This window comes from Hyla sarda, chromosome 10 (assembly GCF_029499605.1).
Source record: "Hyla sarda isolate aHylSar1 chromosome 10, aHylSar1.hap1, whole genome shotgun sequence".
NCBI lineage: Eukaryota > Metazoa > Chordata > Amphibia > Anura > Hylidae > Hyla > Hyla sarda.
The window spans coordinates 73,105,357-73,127,593 of record NC_079198.1 but is presented as its reverse complement, the minus strand read 5'-3'; the positions used below and the strand labels follow the sequence as shown (position 1 = coordinate 73,127,593).

The 22,237-nt window shown below is 44.3% G+C and overlaps 1 protein-coding gene across 5 annotated transcripts in view; it reads right to left on the bottom strand.

Moving 5' to 3' along the window:
* Positions 1 to 22,237, bottom strand: part of DSCAML1 (DS cell adhesion molecule like 1) — a 293,681-nt gene that overhangs the window by 60,797 nt on the left and 210,647 nt on the right. For all 5 annotated transcript variants that reach the window (XM_056542777.1, XM_056542778.1, XM_056542780.1 and 2 more), the window contains exons 6-7: positions 21,488 to 21,763; positions 7,099 to 7,395 (exon numbers count right to left, since the gene is read on the bottom strand). In XM_056542777.1, the coding sequence (XP_056398752.1) occupies positions 7,099 to 7,395; positions 21,488 to 21,763 (573 nt within the window). The remainder of the gene's footprint in view (positions 1 to 7,098; positions 7,396 to 21,487; positions 21,764 to 22,237) is intronic.

Genomic DNA, 22,237 nt, shown 5'->3' with positions numbered 1-22,237 from the left:
GGTTTTACACCAGAATACTCGCAAAAAACATAACGTCATGTATACTGAGACAGGCCCATTCACTGTACACAGTGAATGTAGTCGAATGTAGTCTGCAAGTGACTACGATGGGTCTTTTTCCTGAACTCATAGACCGGCATTCATCATTGTAGGTGTGAGTGAAGCATTTGTTTACACCTTTTTTGTGTGTGCTGTAATGTGTAGGAGCAACAAATTTATTAACTGGTCGCAGAGAATTTTTTTATACATTTTGTGCAGGTCACATTTTCTGAAATCTCTCTCTTTACATACACCAAAAAGCTAAGCTTGGCCTGGTGTAGTTTTAGAGACCTTTCAGTGGTTCATAAAACCCATCCATATCATGTGTATTGCCAAAATCAGTGGATTGCAACTCAAAATCAGCAGAAATGTGTAAACCAAAAGGTGCAAAAAAGGCGCAAATAAACCCTGCTTGCACCTTTTTTGCGCCTTTTCTAGACACAAAAAACTGTCTAAAGACAATGATAAATGTCGGCCAAAATTTTTTTTTTTAGACATGCAAAAAGCCTGTGCACTACTGTACAGCCTCTTCACACTATTGTACAAGCTTTGTGCACTACTGTACAGGCTTTGTGCACTATTGTACAGGCTTTGTACACTGTGCAGTACTTACTGTACAGCTTCTGCACACTATTGTACAAGCTTTGTGCACTACTGTACAGGCTTTGTGCACTATTGTACAGGCTTTGTACACCGTGCAGTACTTACTGTACAGGTTCTGCACACTATTGTACAAGCTTTGTGCACTACTGTACAGACTTTGTGCACTACTGTACAGGCTGTGCACACTAATGTACATGCATTGTGCACTACTGTACAGGCTTTGTGCACTATTGTACAGGCGTTGTACACCGTGCAGTATTTACTGTACAGGTTCTGCACACTTTTGTACAAGCTTTGTGCACTACTGTACAGGCTTTGTGCACTATTGCACAGGCTTTGTACACCGTGCTGTACTTACTGTACAGGTTCTGCACACTTTTGTACAAGCTTTGTGCACTACTGTACAGACTTTGTGCACTACTGTACAGGCTTTGTGCACTACTGTACAGGCTTTGTGCACTATTGCACAGGCTTTGTACACCGTGCAGTACTTACTGTACAGGTTCTGCACACTTTAGTACAAGCTTTGTGCACTACTGTACAGACTTTGTGCACTACTCTACAGGCTTTGTGCACTGCTGTACAAGCTATAAGCACTAGCGTTCAGGCTCCGGGAACTACTCTACAGGCTTTGTGCACTACTGTACAGGCTTTGTGCACTACTGTACAGGCTTTGTGCACTATTGTACAGGCTTTGTACACCGTGCAGTACTTACTGTACAGGTTCTGCACACTTTTGTACAAGCTTTGTGCACTATTGTACAGACTTTGTGCACTACTCTACAGGCTTTGTGCACTGCTGTACAAGCTATAAGCACTAGCGTTCAGGCTCCGGGCACTACTCTACAGGCTTTGTGCACTGCTGTACAAGCTATAAGCACTAGCGTTCAGGCTCCGGGCACTACTCTACAGGCTTTGTGCACTACTGTACAGACTTTGTGCCCTACTCTACAGGCTTTGTGCACTGCTGTACAAGCTATAAGCACTAGCGTTCAGGCTCCGGGCACTACTCTACAGGCTTTGTGCACTGCTGTACAAGCTATAAGCACTAGCGTTCAGGCTCCGGGCACTACTCTACAGGCTCTGTAAACAATGTACAAACTTCATGTACAGGGCTCTGGCTTATAAAGGAGCCTTAGGCCAAGGCTACACTACTTTTTGTAGCGCTATAAGACTGATTTTATCTTTTAAGTGACAGATACAGCCCAAAAGATTGTACATATCTCAATGTATTGCTTTAGACTGTAGCTGTAACGTGATATTAAAATCAATCTTGTGACATCATAGTAAATACATCATAGTAAAAATGATGTATCTATATACAGTAACTATAACTCAATAAATATCTCAAAAAATAATTGAAATAATCCTGGCCTTCTATTCTTATTTTATTTATTCTATTTTTGGATGACGGTATCACCTTTAACCTCAGGTATCTATATTCCTAACTATTCAAGTGAGCTGCACAACCTCACTTAATTGTTTCAATAAATATCTCACTAGAAATCTAGCATGATGAACATATGAAGAAGCTTACAATGCTTAAAGAATCATTTAGAGCAACAGACATCACATACAGCTTCTGACCCCAATAAAACATCGATAACAGGACCTTCACCTGCCATCTATAACACTTGGGTCAACCCCTATAGCCAAGTCCCTGTTTACTGCCAGTCTGTTAAATCCTTAGACAATGGAAAGGCTCTATGGCCATGTGGTAAATACAAAAAGGAGGGATATTTCTTTTCAATGAAAATATATATGCCTGTTATACCTGACATCCAATAGCTAAACTGCAATGGAAGAAACAGCAACCTTGCTATTTCGGAATAGTCTGTTATGTGCATCTGGCAGGTTGGAAGCCATACATCTCAATAATGTCTGATAAGTAAGTTAGACTTCAGAAGTTATGGCCAGCAAAGGTTCATGGGTAGCAATAATAAATTATTTTAATACAAGTTTAAGTGTTGCTCTTTATATTGACTTTTGGGAGCATCTAACAGTAACAGCGTGCACAGAGCTGGCAGGAGTCAGCCACCCATCCAAGACAGGAGACTACAAGGGATATTTATCAGGAGCTTTGTTTTGCTGGCAGCATTTCAAAGCATCTGCACATTTGCACAACAAACGTTGCACAACAAACGGCCATTGAAGCCGATTTTGTCAAATATGCAGCCCATTCCCTGCAAAACGGTGGGATTTAAAGCCTTCATGTTTTTGTAAATTCAGTGTTTCTCTGTAAGGGAGGTGTATATATCTAGCTGGTGTACCTGAGGCATAGATAATGCTATACAGATTTTAACATAATCTCCTTTGGTAAAGGATACTAATAAAATTATTAGCTTTAAAAGCCATAGATCTGCCGTAAATGGCACGGCGCACACGTGAATTCATGCATGCATCTATTTGTTCTTCCATCAATGTTAAAACAAGGGTTGTCACCCAATATTTAATTAACTCTACGGCAACCATATACCTGCCTCTAAAAGGGTAAATTAATAGAGGTCACTGAGCAAGGACTTAAAAATGGGTATGCACCCAGGCAGAAACAGGATGGAGTCCAATCTTCCAGAGGTTGGATTTAACCCATTCATCGTCTCCAGTTATATAAATGCTGAGGAACTGATTTGCAAGATATCAATTTGTGGGTCAATATGTTTAAGCATTGCCTGGCACAGGAGAATGCTGACGTGTGCTGTGGGCAGACGCGTGGTAAACAATGGTATATTTATGACTGTAAGTATGCCTCAAATTTATGTACACTAATGAAAATGTGATGTGAATGACCAGCACCCTAAATCACCCCGAGATCTGCCTACTGACTACAGATTTGCTAATATCAGTCTTTGGAATCAGGTAACAATAATAGTACTGGTATTTCTAAAGGTAATGATCAAGCTAAAAATTATACTCAATTCACTATTTACTGAAGACAGTATATCATACTGTATCATACCAATCAGCCATAATATTAAAACCCCTCTGTATGCTGCCCTCATGCCAAAACAGCTCTGACCCATCAACGCACTGGCTCAGTAAAGGTCCATGCACACTATGGAACCTCTGTCCAAAATATTATGGACGGAGATCCTGACACCGCTAGGACCATGCAGGCATGAACAGTCCCCATAGCTAAAAAAGTTCATACAAAGTCAATACACTTATACTTTCAGGAAATTACTGGGCGTAGTCACTAACTGACTAGGTTTGGGCTATTGAGGTCAATAGGGCCTGTGCCTGTCTGTGGATATATACATTGGCATCCCATTTTGACAGTTTGCTGTCAAATATAAATAAATATATATATGTGCCTGGGCTTACAAATTGCCAAGTGAAGGTGGGGGAGCTCAGCTTGTGACTGTATGGGGCCAAAAACTATCTGGGAACAATACCCAGACACAGTATGCACCTCCAATTATCAGGACGTTTTCTCTTTATAAGATCTATGCAGCAGACTGCTATTTAATTCATTTATATATGAAATACTGTATGTATAAATATTCAGATCTGACATCCTCACAGGCAACAAAGCAGCAACATCAATCACTCAAGCGCAACTCCCAGGAAACTACAAGCGGCCACGCTTCTCTACGCTCAGCCTTTTAAAAAAAGGATAAAATCTAAGGCCGATAATTACTTGGAGATTAGAATGCTTGATATTATAACAATGATTTCAAATAGTAAATTGTATACCTCACTACAAAAAGTGGCCCCAAAAAAGGCTGCGTTCACACGTTGCATTTATTTTGTGGTGTGTGCTGCAGTTTCCAAAAATCTAGTCTTTTCCACTGGATGAATAGGTCTCAAGAAAAGAGACATACGTGTTAAACAGATCAATAAACGTCTGAAAGAAAAAGTGTGGCCATATTGCCTCTGTTTCTGTTTTGCACATTTTTTTGTTGGATCCAGGAAAATGGATAAACACATAGGTTGCTGACTGCTCAAAAACTTGGTGAGAAAAGAGCCTTAAAGGGGTACTCCCGTGGACAATTTTTTTAAAATCAACTGGTGCCAGAAAGTTCAAAATATTTGTAAATTACTTCTATTAAAAAATCTTAATCCTTTCAGTACTTATCAGATGCTGTATACTACGGAGGAAGTTATTTTCTTTTTAAATTTTCTCTCTGTCTGACCACAGTGCTTTATGCTGACACCTCTGTCCATGTCAGGAGCTGTCCAGAGCAGGAGAAAATCCCCATAGCAAACCTCTCCTGCTCTGGACAGTTCCTGACATGGACAGAGGTGTCAGCAGAAAGCAGTTTGGTCAGACAGAAAATTAATTCAAAAAGAAAAGAACTTCCTCTGTAGTATACAGCAGCTGATAAGTACTGAAAGGATTAAGATTTTTAAATAGAAGTAATTTACAAATCTGTTTAAAGAGTACCTGTCACCAATTAAAACTTTTAATATAGTGTTCCTTGTGTAATTAGTGGACACTTTTCCATTCACTTCCTTTTAAAATTATCAACATAAATATGTTTAAAATGTTATAGAAAAAACGGCCACTAGGTGGCTCTGTTCTGTTCCCTGCCATAATAAATTCAGTGAGTTTGGTCTCCTCCTGGCCTGTCAATCAAGTGTTTCTCTTGATTGACAGCTGCACAGAGCCTCATTGAAAGCTGCAAAGAGCCTCACTTCTAGTCATCACAGCACTGCAAGGATGTAAGGGAAGAAGTGGTCCCCAAGCAGACTTCAGTGATGTCATGCCTGCTGGGAAACACCCACTTTCTCCTGTTGGGAGATTGCACTATGTAAGCAAGAATAAAGGTAAGATACAGAGCTTTTTAAAGCTCAGAAAATGTTTAAAGGGTGTTAGGAGTAGTTATTTGGTGACAGGTACTTTTTAACTTTCTGGCACCAGTTGATTTTTAAAAAATTGTTTTCTGCCGGAGTACCCGTTTAAGGTTCTTTTCTCTCCATGTTTTTGAGCAATCAGCAACATCAGTACAATCAGTTTATCAATATTCCTGGATCCTTCTTCCTTTAGAGCAGTGTTTCCCAACCCAGTCCTCAAGGCACACCAACATTCCGTTTTTTTTTCAGTTACTCCATTGGAATAGAACAGGGAAAAATGTAAATCCTGGACTGTTGGTGTGCCTTGAGGACTGGGTTGGGAAACACTGCTGTAGAGCATACAACAGCTGATAAGTACTGGAAGGATTGTGATATTTAAATAGAAGTAATTTACAAGTCTGTTTAACTTTCTGGCATCAGTTGATTTAAAAAAAAAAAGTTTTCCACTGGAGTACCCCTTTAATGCAATACAAACACAACATGTGAGCACAGCCTAACATTCAGAGCACTTTCACTTGTGCAAATCTGGTGCATTTAAAATGTGCATCAGAAAGAAAAACCACACATGTATTTGTCTTAATCAGAATCTGTAAGTATTTTTATAAACACAGCACGTGTGAATGTACTGTCAGATACATGGTGAAATGAACCAATCAAACAGCTGGGTTAATTCCCAATTAGGCAATTACCAAGAGGAATCACCTGATTAGCATCAATATCCCTCCATAAGGAGCCTGCTATGGTAGTTAACCATTTTTAAGGATTACTGGACATTCCTCATCTCTAGAATTACATTTGATCCTTATGCAGCATACTTCTATTCAGTCACTTTAAGATCCATGGGAGTTCATTCTCCGGAACCTCTACTAATCCTGACAATAAAGGGGCTCTGAAAGTGTTGTAGGGCTGCAGCCCCTCTACTGCTTTTCCTTGCACAGAAGGGCTCCAGGGGGGCTCAAATGTGCAGGGAACTATAGCTTCCTCATTCACCTGAACAGAGCAGTACTGCAATAAGGGGGCAGTAACACTGAGCCCCTTCATTTGTATGATCAGTATAGATCCCAGCAGTCAGACCACCAGTAATCATTGAGGTGTGGCATTTGCTAATGAAATGCTCACACTTAATGTGTTGTGAATTTCCCTTAATGCTTGGTCAATTGAATAGGTAGGGGTGCATTTACTTTTACAAATGGGTGATGAGCGTGTTGGGTGTCTCACAACAAACACGTTTTATGAATATGAAAAAGTGCAGAGAAGCTTTGGTGTTGACAAAAAATAGCTTAAGGGGTCATGCACACAGCTGTACAGTATTACAGCTCTATTTAGGTTGGAGCCATGGTAGGACTTTCATAGAAGTACATGGAAGCTCTATACACTGGCGTTTATACATTGGCATGTTCCATCCAATATGTTGGTATTGTCCCCTAGAGGCACTGCTACTTGGGGAGACTGTCACCATATGTGTAGCCTGTACAGCAGCATCTAGAGACTGTGTGTTTCCATGGTACTACTGTGTGCATGAGCCCTAAGAAGAAGGTAAAAGTTATGGAATGTTGGAATAATAGTAGAGTGAAAAGAAGTGAGAAGACAGAGGGTTCCCAGGTAACACGCCCACGGAGGCTTTAAAGACCCTATTCTGATATGTAGAAGTAGGACAGGCACCTCTTACGTTTATTCGAGCTTGGTATTCTGCAGTCCCCACAGAGTTTCGTGCGGAACATCTGTACACACCACCATCCAAAATCTGTGGACTGCTCACGTTCATGTAACTCATGGTGCTGCCATCTGAAGCAGTGTATTGATTGGAGCGGTGACCTGAATCCCGCTGGATGGGTTCATCGTCCAGGGTCCAACTTATGGTAGGGGGAGGAGCTCCTTTGGCGGAGCACATAAGAGAAAATGGCTCCCCTGGGTTCATGACTTTTTCACTGAATGAAGAAAGGATGCGAGGTGTCCCATCTGTGAGGACAAGAAGATGACATTACTCACACATCAATCCAACCATCAATTATCACAGGTTTGTTCAATTTTATACAAAATGTTATTGATACGCTATTGACTAGTCTTTGTAAAAAAAAAATTATTACTATTAGGGCTTTATGACTCATAACCGCACCTCTATATGTGATGACACTGACTGGCATTGTATTGGGGACACAAACTCAATTTTACAATTATTTTAACTGCATAAAGGCAGAGAGGCTAGGTTTCAGCGAATATTTTTTTCTGGAGTTCTTTAAAAAATTTTTTTTACAAAAAACACCAGAAAAGCGTTTTGGCACTTTTTTTCTTGCATTTTTGCCTTTGAGTGGAAATTGCATTTTTGGCCCCTTTGGCCTTTCACAATTTGTTGGGTACAAAAAAAAATAAATGAATAAGGATGCAGTAGGGATGGAAAAAAGTATTTAACATTTTTTTTTTTTGCTGACAATAATAAAAAATTTTAAATGGGCCATTTAAATGTACAAATATATTTTTTATAATTAATTTTGTTTATTGGTAATGTGTTTTAATAATGTGTTTAATAAAGTGTGTGTGTTTAACTTTTTTCACTTTTATTTCTTTATATTTAAATTTTTTAGGTAGTACTATTACTCCCAGCATGGAACAGACTGTTCCCTGAAGGGAGTAGTAGTACCTGTACTAATAGACAGATTGCCCAGGGTGTCACTCCTTACACCAGATGCAATCGTCCTGCATAATTTATAGATGCGGGCGGCCGCTCTTCTCTGGTCCCCTGCACTGCCGTATTTACCTATTATTCATATTTCCAGCAGAGAGTTGTGATTGGCTGGAACCATTTGGCCAATCACAGCTCTCTCCGGGAAATATGAATCATCATGAATTCACATTGCAGAACATAGTGCAGGATAACAGAGAAGAGCGGCCGTGCCGCTGGATTTTATACATTACATAGGAGGATCGCAATGGGTGTCAGAAGTGACACCCATGGCGATCTGTCTATTAGTACAGGTACTACTATTCCCATCATGGAACAGTCTGTTCCATGCTGGGGTAGTAGTACTACATAAGATTTTTTAAAGAATTTAGAAAAATAAGTGAAAAAAGTTAAAAACACATACACTTTATTATACACATTATTAAACAACATTAATAATAAAAAAAAATTTACAAAATTAATTAAAAAAATATATTATTTTTACAGTTAAATGGCCCCTTTCTACATTTTTATTATTGCTGGCGACATGTTAACCCCTTAAGGACTCAGGGTTTTGCCGCTTTTGCACTTTCGTTTTTTCCTCCTTACCTTTAAAAAAATCATAATTCTTTAAATTTTGCACCTAAAAATCTATATGATGGCTTATTTTTTTGCGCCACCAATTCTACTTTGTAATGACATCAGTCATTGTACCCAAAAATCTACAGTGAAACATAAAAAAAATCATTATGCGACAATATTGAAGAAAAAATGAAATTTTGTAATTTTGGGGGCTTCCGTTTCTACGCAGTAAATTTTTTGGTAAAAATGACACCTTATCATTATTCTGTAGGTCCATACGATTAAAATGATACCCTACTTATATAGGTTTGATTTTGTCGTACTTCATTCATGTCGTAAAAATCATAACTACATGCAGGAAAATGAATACGTTTAAAATTGTCATCTTCAGACCCCTATAACTTTTTTTATTTTTCTGCGTATGGGGCGGTATGAGGGCTCATTTTTTGCGCCGTGATCTGAAGTTTTTAGCGGACTTTTTGATCGCTTTTTATACATTTTTTCATGATATAAAAAGTGACCAAAAATACGCTATTTTGGACTTTGGAATTCTTTTGTGCGTACGCCATTGACCGTGCGGTTTAATTAACAATATATTTTTATTACTCGGACATTTCCACATGCGGTAATAACACATATGTTTATTTTTATTTACACTGGGTTTTTTTTAAGTAGGAAAAGGGGAGTGATTCAAACTTTTATTAGGGAAGGGGTTAAATGATCTTTATTAACTTTTTTTGTTCCACTTTTTTTTACAGTGTTATAGCCCCCTCTAGTGGCTATAATACTGCACCAACTGATCTTTTACATTAATCAATGGTATCTCATAGGATAACATTGATCGATGTTTATGCCGCTTGACTGCCTGGATCTCAGGCACTGAGCAGTCATTCGGTGATTGGCAACGCAGAAGGAAGGTAGGGACCCTCCTTGTGTCTGCCAGCTGTTCAGGACGCAGCGATTTTGCCGCGGCGGTCCCAAACAGCCCACTGAGCTAGCCAGGAGTAGTTTACTTTCACTTTAGACTCAGCGATCAACTTTGAACGCCGCGTCCAAAGGGTTAATAGTGCGCGGCACTGCGATTAGTGCCGCCCGCTGTTAGCCACGGGTCCCAGCCGTTGTTAGAGGCCGGGCCCGACCTGCTACAGGTAAGCCCTGAGTCCTTAAGTACTTAAGTTCCCTGCCCACTTACATAAATTGATCCCTTTTTAAAAATTAAGAAAAATGTAATTATTAAAAACTTTGTTAAATACAATTTTTTCCATCCCTACTGTATCTTTATTTTTTAATGGTACCCTATGAAATTTTAATAAAAAAGGCATCTTCATCCCTTTTTAGGATTGCTAAAGTAAAAAAAAAAAAAAAAAAAAAGAATAAATCCGCCTGCAAAAACACCAAAGTTAAAACCCACATGGCATTTTTCTTGGCATTTTTTTTTCTTTTACTCCCATAGACTTCTTTGGAAGGAAAATTCCAAGATTCCCCCCCCCCCCCCCCCAAAAAAAAAAAAAAAAAAACGTCTCAACAAGAGGTTGTTTTTGAAAAACTGCCAAGGAGCCAGAAATAGCTGAAAAACATCAAAAGGATAAAAAAAAAAAAAAAAAAGCCAAACTGAAAAATGGCAAGTGGATATGACATTTTGCAGTCCCTATTAACTTGCAGCTAACATCTGGCCGCAGTGTTTATTTATTTTTTTCACAAAAAAAAAAAAACACCATGCGGCAGAATGGGCATTTTATTGCCGTTTTTGCAAAAAAGAAAACAAATAGAAACCTAGCCAGACTTTTTCCTTATACGAGGCTTTATTAGTAACACTTAAGACGCTGACAGGCAGATTAGTAGGATTGGAAAAGCATAGAAAATACCAATGTTTTGGCCCTCCCAGCAATGTTTTGGCCCTCCCAGGCCTTGATCATGGCAGATCTATACTGTGGTAAGATATAAGTTTCGTTATATAATTTTGCCCTGGAATCCCCAGGGGGATTTGTTGTTGCTTCATTCCACTTATGTCTCACCTTTTCAAGGACAGGGAAGGCCAAAACATTGGCAATATTGGATCTACTTGAATATTGGATGTTTTGCTCATCCTACTAATCTGCCTGTGTTACTAATTAAGACTGATTTTCAACGTTATCAAGTTTGATACAGTTATATGGTTTCTCTAGTCTATATAAGGCCTTTCCCAGCACTACCACTAAGCACTCTCATCAGTGTGAGAGACTATCAGCACATTTGAGGTGGAATTTATCATTGGTTTTTGTCTTCATCTTTTTTTTCACATATTTTTCACATTTATCTCATTTTGCACCAACATTTTGTGTATTTTTAACATCCCTTTATCTCAAGAGCTTTTGACACTTGGTGGATGTTTTTCACTAAATACAACCAGCTAGCTACCCCCCCCCCCCATGGGCGTAGGAAGTGCCCCCCACAAGAAATCATGCAGGGGACCAATAATGATGGGTTCTCTGCCAGTATTAGGGGGTCCCGGGCTGTCTACTTGCTACCTGTAGCCACTGGCGCAGCGGCAGCTTGTTCCAGAGTGACCACTGTCCCTTTAAGAGGAACAAGCGTGCTGCGCGCAGGCATGTTTGTTTAGAAACTCCTGAATTCAGCGGAGCTCCTGACAGCCTGACACCGCACTAGCTGCCCCTGCAGTGTGGTGCCGTCCTGGAGGATCCTGTTCAGCTGCTGGAGGCTCCGAGCTGGGGAGAAAGTACTTGCAGCAGTGACTGGAGGTGGGGACGCTGGGCCTGAAAGAGGTATCTGGGCTGCCCCGACCATTACCTGCCCCTTTGTTAATGCCCCCTTCACCTAAAGGAACCACCCCACCCCATGCTTCTCCTGCCCTTTCTTCTATTAGCAACTTCCCCATACCCTGTGGGAATACCCCTCATTCCCTGTGAGACGTCATCTCTGTACTTTTCCCCAACCTGCCACATTTGACCCTCTTGTACCCAGACCCCATACCTTCTGATGTGACCCTATGTACGCTGCCCCCTCTGTGGTACTGGGACCTCCTAAGCCTCCAGAACAATGTTTTCCAAACTGTGTCTCCAGCTGTTGCAAAACTAAAATTCCCAGCATGCCCGGACAGGCAAAGGTTGCCTTGGCATGCTGGAAGTTGTAGTTTTGCAACAGCTGGAGGCACACTGTTGGGAAAACAGTGCTCTAGACCTTGAGAAGATGCAGTTGAATTGTTGCTTATAGCAAACAGTCAGAATGCCCCAGAAATATTTAACCCCTTAAGAGATTTTTCATTTTTGCACTTTAAAGGAAAACTGTCACTTGTTTTCTTCCGCACTATCCACACTACTACATGAGGAGGAGGTCTGTTACAGTGTGTCACCCCAGTAGTAATGATATTACATGAGGAGGAGGTTTGTTACAGTGTGTCACCCCAGTAGTAAGGAGATTACATGAGGAGGAGGTTTGTTACAGTGTGTCACCCCAGTAGTAAGGAGATTATATGAGGAGGGGGTTTGTTACAGTGTGTCACCCTAGTAGTAAGAGGATTACATGAGGAGGGTTGTTACAGTGTGTCACCCTAGTAGTAAGGTGATTACATGAGGAGGAGGTTTGTTACAGTGTGTCACTCCAGTAGTAATGAGATTACATGAGGAGGAGGTTTGTTACAGTGAGTCACCCCAGTAGTAAGGAGATTACATGAGGAGGAGGTCTGTTAGAGTGTGTCACCCCAGTAGTAATGAGATTACATGAGGAGGAGGTTTGTTACAGTGTGTCACCCCAGTAGTAAGGAGATTATATAAGGAGGGGGTTTGTTACAGTGTGTCACCCCAGTAGTAAGGAGATTACATGAGGAGGAGGTTTGTTACAGTGTGTCACCCCAGTAGTAAGGTGATTACATGAGGAGGAGGTTTATTACAGTGTGTCACCCCAGTAGTAATGAGATTACATAAGGAGGAGGTTTGTTACAGTGTGTCACCCCAGTAGTAAGGTGATTGTCACGATGCCGGCTGGCAGGTAGTGGATCCTCTGTGCCGGAGAGGGATTGGCGTGGACCGTGCTAGTGGATCGGTTCTAAGTCACTACTGGTTTTCACCAGAGCCCGCCGCAAAGCGGGATGGTCTTGCTGCGGCGGTAGTGACCAGGTCGTATCCACTAGCAACGGCTCACCTCTCTGGCTGCTGAAGATAGGCGCGGTACAAGGGAGTAGACAGAAGCAAGGTCGGACGTAGCAGAAGGTCGGGGCAGGCAGCAAGGATCGTAGTCAGGGGCAACGGCAGGAGGTCTGGAACACAGGCTAGGAACACACAAGGAAACGCTTTCACTGGCACGATGGCAACAAGATCCGGCAAGGAAGTGCAGGGGAAGTGAGGTGATATAGGGAAGTGCACAGGTGATCAGACTAATTGGAACCACTGCGCCAATCAGCGGCGCAGTGGCCCTTTAAATCGCAAAGACCCGGCGCGCGCGCGCCCTAAGGAGCGGGGCCGCGCGCGCCGGGACAGGACCGACGGAGAGCGAGTCAGGTACGGGAGCCGGGGTGCGCATCGCGAGCGGGCGCTACCCGCATCGCGAATCGCATCCCGGCTGGAGGCGGTATCGCAGCGCCCCGGGTCAGTGGATCTGACCGGAGCGCTGCAGTGAGGAGAGTGTAGCGAGCGCTCCGGGGAGGAGCGGGGACCCGGAGCGCTCGGCGTAACAGTACCCCCCCCCTTGGGTCTCCCCCTCTTCTTAGAGCCTGAGAACCTGAGGAGTAGACTTTTGTCTAGGATATTGTCCTCAGGTTCCCAGGATCTCTCTTCTGGACCACAACCCTCCCAATCCACTAAAAAAAAGGTTTTCCCTCTGACCTTTTTGGATGCCAGAATCTCTTTGACGGAGAAGATGTCCGAGGAGCCGGAAACAGGAGTGGGAGGAACAGATTTGGGAGAGAAACGGTTGATGATAAGTGGTTTAAGAAGAGAAACGTGAAAGGCATTAGGAATACGAAGAGAAGGAGGAAGAAGAAGTTTGTAAGAGACAGGATTAATCTGGCACAAAATTTTGAAAGGACCAAGATAGCGTGGTCCCAACTTGTAGCTAGGGACACGGAAGCGGACATATTTAGCGGAGAGCCATACCTTGTCTCCAGGGGAAAAAATGGGAGGAGCTCTTCTTTTCTTATCCGCGAACTTCTTCATGCGTGATGAAGCCTGTAAGAGAGAATTTTGGGTCTCTCTCCATATGATGGAGAGGTCACGAGAAATTTCATCCACAGCGGGCAGACCAGAGGGCAAGGGGGTAGGGAGGGGGGGAAGAGGGTGACGGCCGTACACCACGAAAAATGGGGATTTGGAGGAAGATTCAGAGACTCTGAAGTTATACGAGAATTCGGCCCATGGAAGAAGATCTGCCCAGTCGTCCTGGCGGGAGGAAACAAAATGTCGTAAATAATCACCCAAGACCTGGTTAATTCTTTCTACTTGTCCGTTGGATTGAGGATGATATGCAGAAGAAAAATTTAATTTAATCTTGAGTTGTTTACAGAGAGCTCTCCAGAATTTAGACACGAATTGGACGCCTCTATCCGAGACGATCTGCGTAGGCAACCCGTGAAGACGAAAAATGTGTACAAAAAATTGTTTAGCCAACTGAGGCGCTGAAGGAAGACCAGGAAGAGGGATGAAATGTGCCATTTTGGAGAATCGATCAACGACCACCCAAATAACAGTGTTGCCACGGGAAGGGGGTAAATCAGTAATAAAATCCATACCAATCAGAGACCAAGGCTGTTCGGGGACAGGCAGAGGATGAAGAAAACCAGCGGGCTTCTGGCGAGGAGTCTTATCCCGGGCACAGATAGTGCAGGCTCGCACAAAGTCCACAACATCCGTCTCCAGAGTCGGCCACCAATAGAAGCGAGAGATGAGTTGCACAGATTTCTTGATGCCCGCATGACCTGCGAGATGGGAGGAGTGACCCCATTTGAGGATTCCGAGGCGTTGGCGTGGAGAAACAAAGGTCTTTCCTGGAGGAGTTTGCCTGATGGAGGCTGGAGAAGTGGAAATCAGGCAGTCAGGAGGAATGATGTGTTGCGGAGAGAGTTCAATTTCAGAAGCATCCGAGGAACGAGAGAGAGCATCGGCCCTAATGTTCTTATCGGCAGGCCGAAAGTGAATTTCAAAATTAAATCGGGCAAAGAACAGAGACCACCTGGCCTGGCGAGGATTCAGCCGTTGGGCAGACTGGAGGTAGGAGAGGTTCTTGTGATCGGTGTAAATAATAACTGGAAATCTTGATCCCTCCAGCAGATGCCTCCATTCCTCAAGTGCTAATTTAATGGCTAGAAGCTCTCGATCCCCGATGGAGTAGTTCCTCTCCGCCGGAGAGAAGGTCCTAGAAAAAAAACCACAAGTAACAGCATGCCCGGAAGAATTTTTTTGTAGAAGGACAGCTCCAGCTCCCACTGAGGAGGCATCAACCTCCAATAGGAAGAGTTTGGATGGGTCAGGTCTGGAGAGCACGGGAGCCGAAGAAAAGGCAGACTTGAGTCGTTTAAAGGCGTCTTCCGCTTGAGGAGGCCAAGACTTGGGATCGGCATTTTTTTTGGTTAAAGCCACGATAGGAGCCACAACGGTAGAAAAATGTGGAATAAATTGCCTGTAATAATTGGCGAACCCCAAAAAGCGTTGGATAGCACGGAGTCCGGAGGGGCGTGGCCAATCTAAGACGGCAGAGAGTTTGTCTGGATCCATTTGTAGTCCCTGGCCAGAGACCAAGTATCCTAGGAAAGGAAGAGATTGGCATTCAAACAGACATTTCTCTATTTTGGCATAGAGTTGTTTGTCACGAAGTCTCTGAAGAACCATACGGACATGCTGGCGGTGTTCTTCTAGATTGGCAGAAAAAATCAGGATATCGTCCAGATATACAACAACACAGGAGTATAAAAGATCACGAAAAATTTCATTAACAAAGTCTTGGAAGACGGCAGGGGCGTTGCACAGGCCAAAGGGCATGACCAGATACTCAAAGTGTCCATCTCTGGTGTTAAATGCCGTTTTCCATTCATCCCCCTCTCTGATGCGGATGAGATTATAAGCACCTCTTAAGTCCAGTTTGGTAAAGATGTGGGCACCTTGGAGGCGATCAAAGAGTTCAGAGATGAGGGGTAGGGGGTAGCGGTTCTTAACCGTGATTTTATTAAGACCGCGGTAGTCAATGCAAGGACGTAGGGAGCCATCTTTTTTGGACACAAAGAAAAATCCGGCTCCGGCAGGAGAGGAGGATTTACGGATAAAGCCCTTTTTTAAATTTTCCTGGACGTATTCAGACATGGCAAGAGTCTCTGGTGCGGACAGAGGATAAATTCTGCCCCGGGGTGGAGTAGTGCCCGGGAGGAGGTCGATAGGACAATCATAAGGCCTGTGAGGAGGTAGAGTCTCAGCTTGTTTTTTGCAAAAAACATCCGCAAAGTCCATATAGGCCTTAGGGAGACCGGTTACAGGAGGAACCACAGAGTCACGGCAAGGGTTACTGGGAACCGGTTTTAGGCAGTCCTTGGAACAAGAGGGCCCCCAACTCTTGATCTCCCCAGTGGACCAATCCAGGGTTGGGGAATGAAGTTGAAGCCAGGGAAGTCCAAGGAGAATTTCAGAAGTGCAATTGGGGAGGACCAAAAGTTCAATCCTCTCGTGATGAGATCCGATGCACATTAGAAGGGGTTCCGTGCGGAAACGTATGGTACAGTCCAATCTTTCATTGTTTACACAATTGATGTAGAGGGGTCTGGCGAGACTGGTCACTGGGATGTTGAACCTGTTGACGAGAGAGGCCAAAATAAAATTTCCTGCAGATCCGGAGTCCAAGAAGGCCATAGTAGAGAAGGAGAAGGCAGAGGCAGATATGCGCACAGGCACAGTAAGACGTGGAGAAGCAGAGTAGACATCAAGGACTGTCTCACCTTTGTGCGGAGTCAGCGTACGTCTTTCCAGGCGGGGAGGACGGATAGGACAATCCTTCAGGAAGTGTTCGGTACTAGCACAGTACAGGCAGAGATTCTCCATGCGGCGTCGTGTCCTCTCTTGAAGTGTCAGGCGAGACCGGTCGACCTACATAGCCTCCACGGCGGGAGGCACAGGAACAGATTGCAGGGGACCAGAGGAGAGAGGAGCCGAGGAGAAGAAACGCCTCGTGCGAACAGAGTCCATATCCTGGCGGAGCTCCTGACGCCTTTCGGAAAAACGCATGTCAATGCGAGTGGCAAGGTGAATGAGTTCATGTAGATTAGCAGGGATTTCTCGTGCGGCCAGAACATCTTTAATGTTGCTGGATAGGCCTTTTTTAAAGGTCGCGCAGAGGGCCTCATTATTCCAGGATAATTCTGAAGCAAGAGTACGGAATTGTACGGCATACTCGCCAACGGAAGAATTACCCTGGACCAGGTTCAACAGGGCAGTCTCAGCAGAAGAGGCTCGGGCAGGTTCCTCAAAGACACTTCGGATTTCCGAGAAGAAGGAGTGTACAGAGGCAGTGACGGGGTCATTGCGGTCCCAGAGCGGTGTGGCCCAAGACAGGGCTTTTCCAGACAGAAGGCTGACTACGAAAGCCACCTTAGACCTTTCAGTGGGAAACTGGTCCGACATCATCTCCAAGTGCAGGGAACATTGGGAAAGAAAGCCACGGCAAAACTTAGAGTCCCCATCAAATTTATCCGGCAAGGATAGGCGTAGACCAGAAGCGGCCACTCGCTGCGGAGGAGGTGCAGGAGCTGGCGGAGGAGATGATTGCTGAAGCTGTGGTAGTAACTGCTGTAGCATAACGGTCAATTGAGACAGCTGTTGGCCTTGTTGCGCTATCTGTTGTGACTGCTGGGCGACCACCGTGGTGAGGTCAGCGACAACTGGCAGAGGAACTTCAGCGGGATCCATGGCCGGATCTACTGTCACGATGCCGGCTGGCAGGTAGTGGATCCTCTGTGCCGGAGAGGGATTGGCGTGGACCGTGCTAGTGGATCGGTTCTAAGTCACTACTGGTTTTCACCAGAGCCCGCCGCAAAGCGGGATGGTCTTGCTGCGGCGGTAGTGACCAGGTCGTATCCACTAGCAACGGCTCACCTCTCTGGCTGCTGAAGATAGGCGCTGTACAAGGGAGTAGACAGAAGCAAGGTCGGACGTAGCAGAAGGTCGGGGCAGGCAGCAAGGATCGTAGTCAGGGGCAACGGCAGGAGGTCTGGAACACAGGCTAGGAACACACAAGGAAACGCTTTCACTGGCACGATGGCAACAAGATCCGGCAAGGAAGTGCAGGGGAAGTGAGGTGATATAGGGAAGTGCACAGGTGATCAGACTAATTGGAACCACTGCGCCAATCAGCGGCGCAGTGGCCCTTTAAATCGCAAAGACCCGGCGCGCGCGCGCCCTAAGGAGCGGGGCCGCGCGCGCCGGGACAGGACCGACGGAGAGCGAGTCAGGTACGGGAGCCGGGGTGCGCATCGCGAGCGGGCGCTACCCGCATCGCGAATCGCATCCCGGCTGGAGGCGGTATCGCAGCGCCCCGGGTCAGTGGATCTGACCGGAGCGCTGCAGTGAGGAGAGTGTAGCGAGCGCTCCGGGGAGGAGCGGGGACCCGGAGCGCTCGGCGTAACAGTGATTACATGAGGAGGAGGTTTATTACAGTGTGTCACCCCAGTAGTAATGAGATTACATAAGGAGGAGGTTTGTTACAGTGTGTCACCCCAGTAGTAAGGAGATTATATGAGGAGGGGGTTTGTTACAGTGTGTCACCCCAGTAGTAAGGAGATTACATGAGGAGGAGGTTTGCTACATTGTGTCACTCCAGTAGTAAGGTGATTACATGAGGAGGAGGTTTGTTACAGTGTGTCACCCCAGTAGTAAGGAGATTACAAGAGGAGGAGGTTTGTTACAGTGTGTCACCCCAGTAGTAAGGAGATTACATGAGGAGGGGGTTTGTTACAGTGTGTCACCCCAGTAGTAAGGAGATTACAAGAGGAGGAGGTTGCGTAAAGCAAAACATGTGTTCCTGCAATCCTTTTCTGTCAGAAATACTTCATTTTCTAGAAAAATTTCAGGGGTGCCAACATTTATGGCCATGACTGTATGGTCACATGACTTCACTTTATTCACAATATCTGGGGCCATCCAATAGATGGCTACCGAATTATTATTTATGGCATTCTAATACCAAGAGCTCCTTGCAGGTAGCAAAATAATGATCCCAACAGGCTGATCCACCCAAATGCACCAATTTTGATAATGGATTCCAATAACATAAACAGTTTTGTCATTGTCACCTAAAAGAAGATCAAAAGCCCACAGCACGAGGGTCTCTGAATGATCTTCTAACGTCTCTATATCTTAGCAATATCAATCAATATCTTTATTAATTGCTGAAGCATCCAATATATGTAATAAATCAGAACCTTTCTTGATAGACTTACTAACACTCACATGGAACTACTTATAAATGCAGACAACTATACCACGTGCCTGAAGATGAAATCCTCATCTATTTATTCTAAGCATAAGGCTGGGTTCACCCAAAATAGTAAATGGCACTAGATTTGTTACAGTGTGTCTAATCTATACTGTGAGTCAGAACATGTTTGTCATTAGAATACACTGTGCAATGGTTTACATTCTCTATGCTGCCAACACTGCTTGATAGTATGTATGTGTATGAGAGGTAGGTCATAAACTCTTCATCACACTTGTGATGAGAGTCCCCAAATCCAATCCTCTCACCCCTGTAGGAAGAAACAAACCAGTTAGTCCTGGCTTGGCCAGGAAAGGAGAAGGGGGTTACCGTATATACTCGAGTATAAGCCGACCCGAATATAAGCCGAGGCCCCTAATTTCCCCCCAAAAACCCAGGAAAAGTTATTGACTCGACTATAAACTTAGGGTGGGAAATACATCATCCCCCCATGTAATCATCCAGACCCCCGTCATCATCCCCCCCCCTTCATCATCACCGCCTGTCAATCCCTTCATCAGTGTTCTTCAACCAGCAGACCTCCATATGTTGCAAAACTACAACTCCCAGCATGCCATCGGCTGTCCCCTTTGTTTTGTACTCACCTCCCCTCGGCGGGAAGTTAGGGTGAGCTGGTCAGGGCCATCTATGCTGCAGGGACAGTCAGGTGGGGATGGTTAGTCGTTCCAGGCTGTCCATTTTCACCGAGGGGGCCTCTTCTCCGCGCTTCAGGCCTGTCCCGGACTAGTGAAGTTGCCTTGACGACGACGCACAGGGACGTTCATGCGCAACGTCCCTGTGCGTCGTTGTTAAGGCAACATCACTAGTCCAGGGCCAGGCCCGCAGCAGAGAAGAGGCCCCCCCCCGGTGAAAATGGACAGCCCGGAACGACTAAACATCTCCACCGGCATCTCTGGCCCGGACCAGCTTACCCTAACTTCCCGCCGAGGGGAGGTGAGTACAAAAAAAAAAAGTGTGTGGGGGGGCGGGGGGTATGGGAATTGGATGATGACGAAGGCAGCAGTGGCCTCCTAGTTTTGCATGAAAATACTGACCAAAATACTATGTGTGAAGCCAGCCTAAGGGTCTTAAAGGGGTTATTCAGTGGAATTATTAAATGTGTTACTGTCCCCAGCCTATCTACAAAAATAATAAAAACTTTAACTTATATACTGCCGCTCCCTTGTAGCTTCGATAATGTCCACGACCGGTGCTTTCCCAGAGCTCCAGAGCATAGGGTATACAGCTGTGGGAATTGACAGTGCCGTTTTCCAATCGCTGGCAGAGGTGGGACACCGCTACGGCCAGTGATTGGCAGAGTGACGCTGTGATATCACATCTATAGCTCCGGCCGGCTCCCGTAAAGCAGACTGTTAGCGCAGACCGGACAGGGACAGGGCGCCTGCATCCCAGAGCGATGAGGGAATGGCAGAAGGTGAGTTAAAGTGTTTATTCTTTTTGTAGGCCGGCTGGGGAACAGTAACAATTGTAATAATTCTACTAGATAACCCCTTTAATAAATGGGCTGATGTGCACTGTAAACAAGCGCCAGTGTTGTAGATTGGCACTCATTACAAGACTCAACCACTGTGCAGGGAGGGTCACATAAATGATTTGTGGATTGTTCGTGTGGTCCTCTGCTGCCATCACTAGTTGATCACATATTATTCTATCAATGGTCCCCTGTTACATGAGAAGACGTGAGATGATGAACAAAGTTTTTTAGCAGGGCAAAAAAAAAGCGATCAGCCAATTAATGAGCTTTTATTCATAGTCAGCTGACTGCTTGCTCTATTACGCCAAAAATATTAACCTGTTCAGCCAGTCATAGCTCTGTAGAATAGGGCCCTTAGCAGCAAAAGAATGGGAGTACATTAGCAGTAGTTGTCCTAATATCATAGGTTAAATAATTGCACAGTGGTCCAGGTTCTTAAAAAATACTTTAAAACTAAATTAAGTAAATTCTGTATTGGAAATTGGTTGTCATTAGGCCTCAAATGCCCAAGTTGAATGGTGTTGTAAAATGGCATGCACAGAAGTCTTTGCAAGTCTTTAGGTCTCATATTTTATACAGAGGAAAATTTTATGTGAATTCCACAGAAAAAAGTGCCATGTTTTGGACGCCATATTGAGAAAAGCAATTCAATTTTTAAGTGGCATTGCTTATGTGGAAAAATATCTGGTGGCATATGGGAGTACCAAAAATTATCTATGCCTCTGTACAACAGAAACTCTGAGGGCCCCCATATATATTCCATACACATGGCTCCCCCAATTTAGAAATTGCAAGATATGTCCAGTCAATGTATTTATAAGCGGGCACTATATACATTTTTAGTATTAGCCTTTAGTCCTTTTGCATAGACTTACCTTCTAGCACCACAATTGCAAAGTCTTGGACAGTTTGCATTTTACGGCTCCCAAAACATTGGTATGCTCCCGAATGTATTTTTTGCGCGCTGCTTATCACCAGTGTTTCATTATCTGTCCCTCGTATAGAAATAAACTCATCAGCTTCAATGGGCTCGGTATTCCGGTACCATCTCACAGTGTATCCCGGTGATCCGCTGATAGAGCAGGATAGGATAACTGTACTGCCAATCCCTGTTTTCAGTTTCTTGGGTGATAAAGTTACTCGGAGCTTTTCTGTGTTAGTAGAGAAATAAAAGGAGAAACAAAAACAAGTATTTATTAAAACAGATATATAAAAAGAGCTGAATAGTCCTCCTTAAAGGAGTAGTCCAGTATAACAAAACTTATCCCCTATCCACATCATAGGGGACCCCCACAATCTCCCGTCCACTGCATGAATGGAGTGTGTCGACCACGGCACAAAGAGAGCTGGAGATACCCGAATGCTCTATCATAGGCTCTCCCATAGAGACACATGGAGGGAGCTCGTTGGTCACAGCTCTTTGCTGTGGTTGATGTGCCTCCATTCATGAGGAGATTGGGCGCTGTGCAGGAACTCACAGGTGGCGGGGGGGGGGGGGGGGGGATTTGCGGGGGCGGGTCCCAGAAGTCAGATCCCCAACAATCTGACACTTGTCCTGAGGATAGGGGATACGTTTCGTAACACTGGATAACCTCTTTAAAGGGGTTCTGTGCAATCCCTACTTG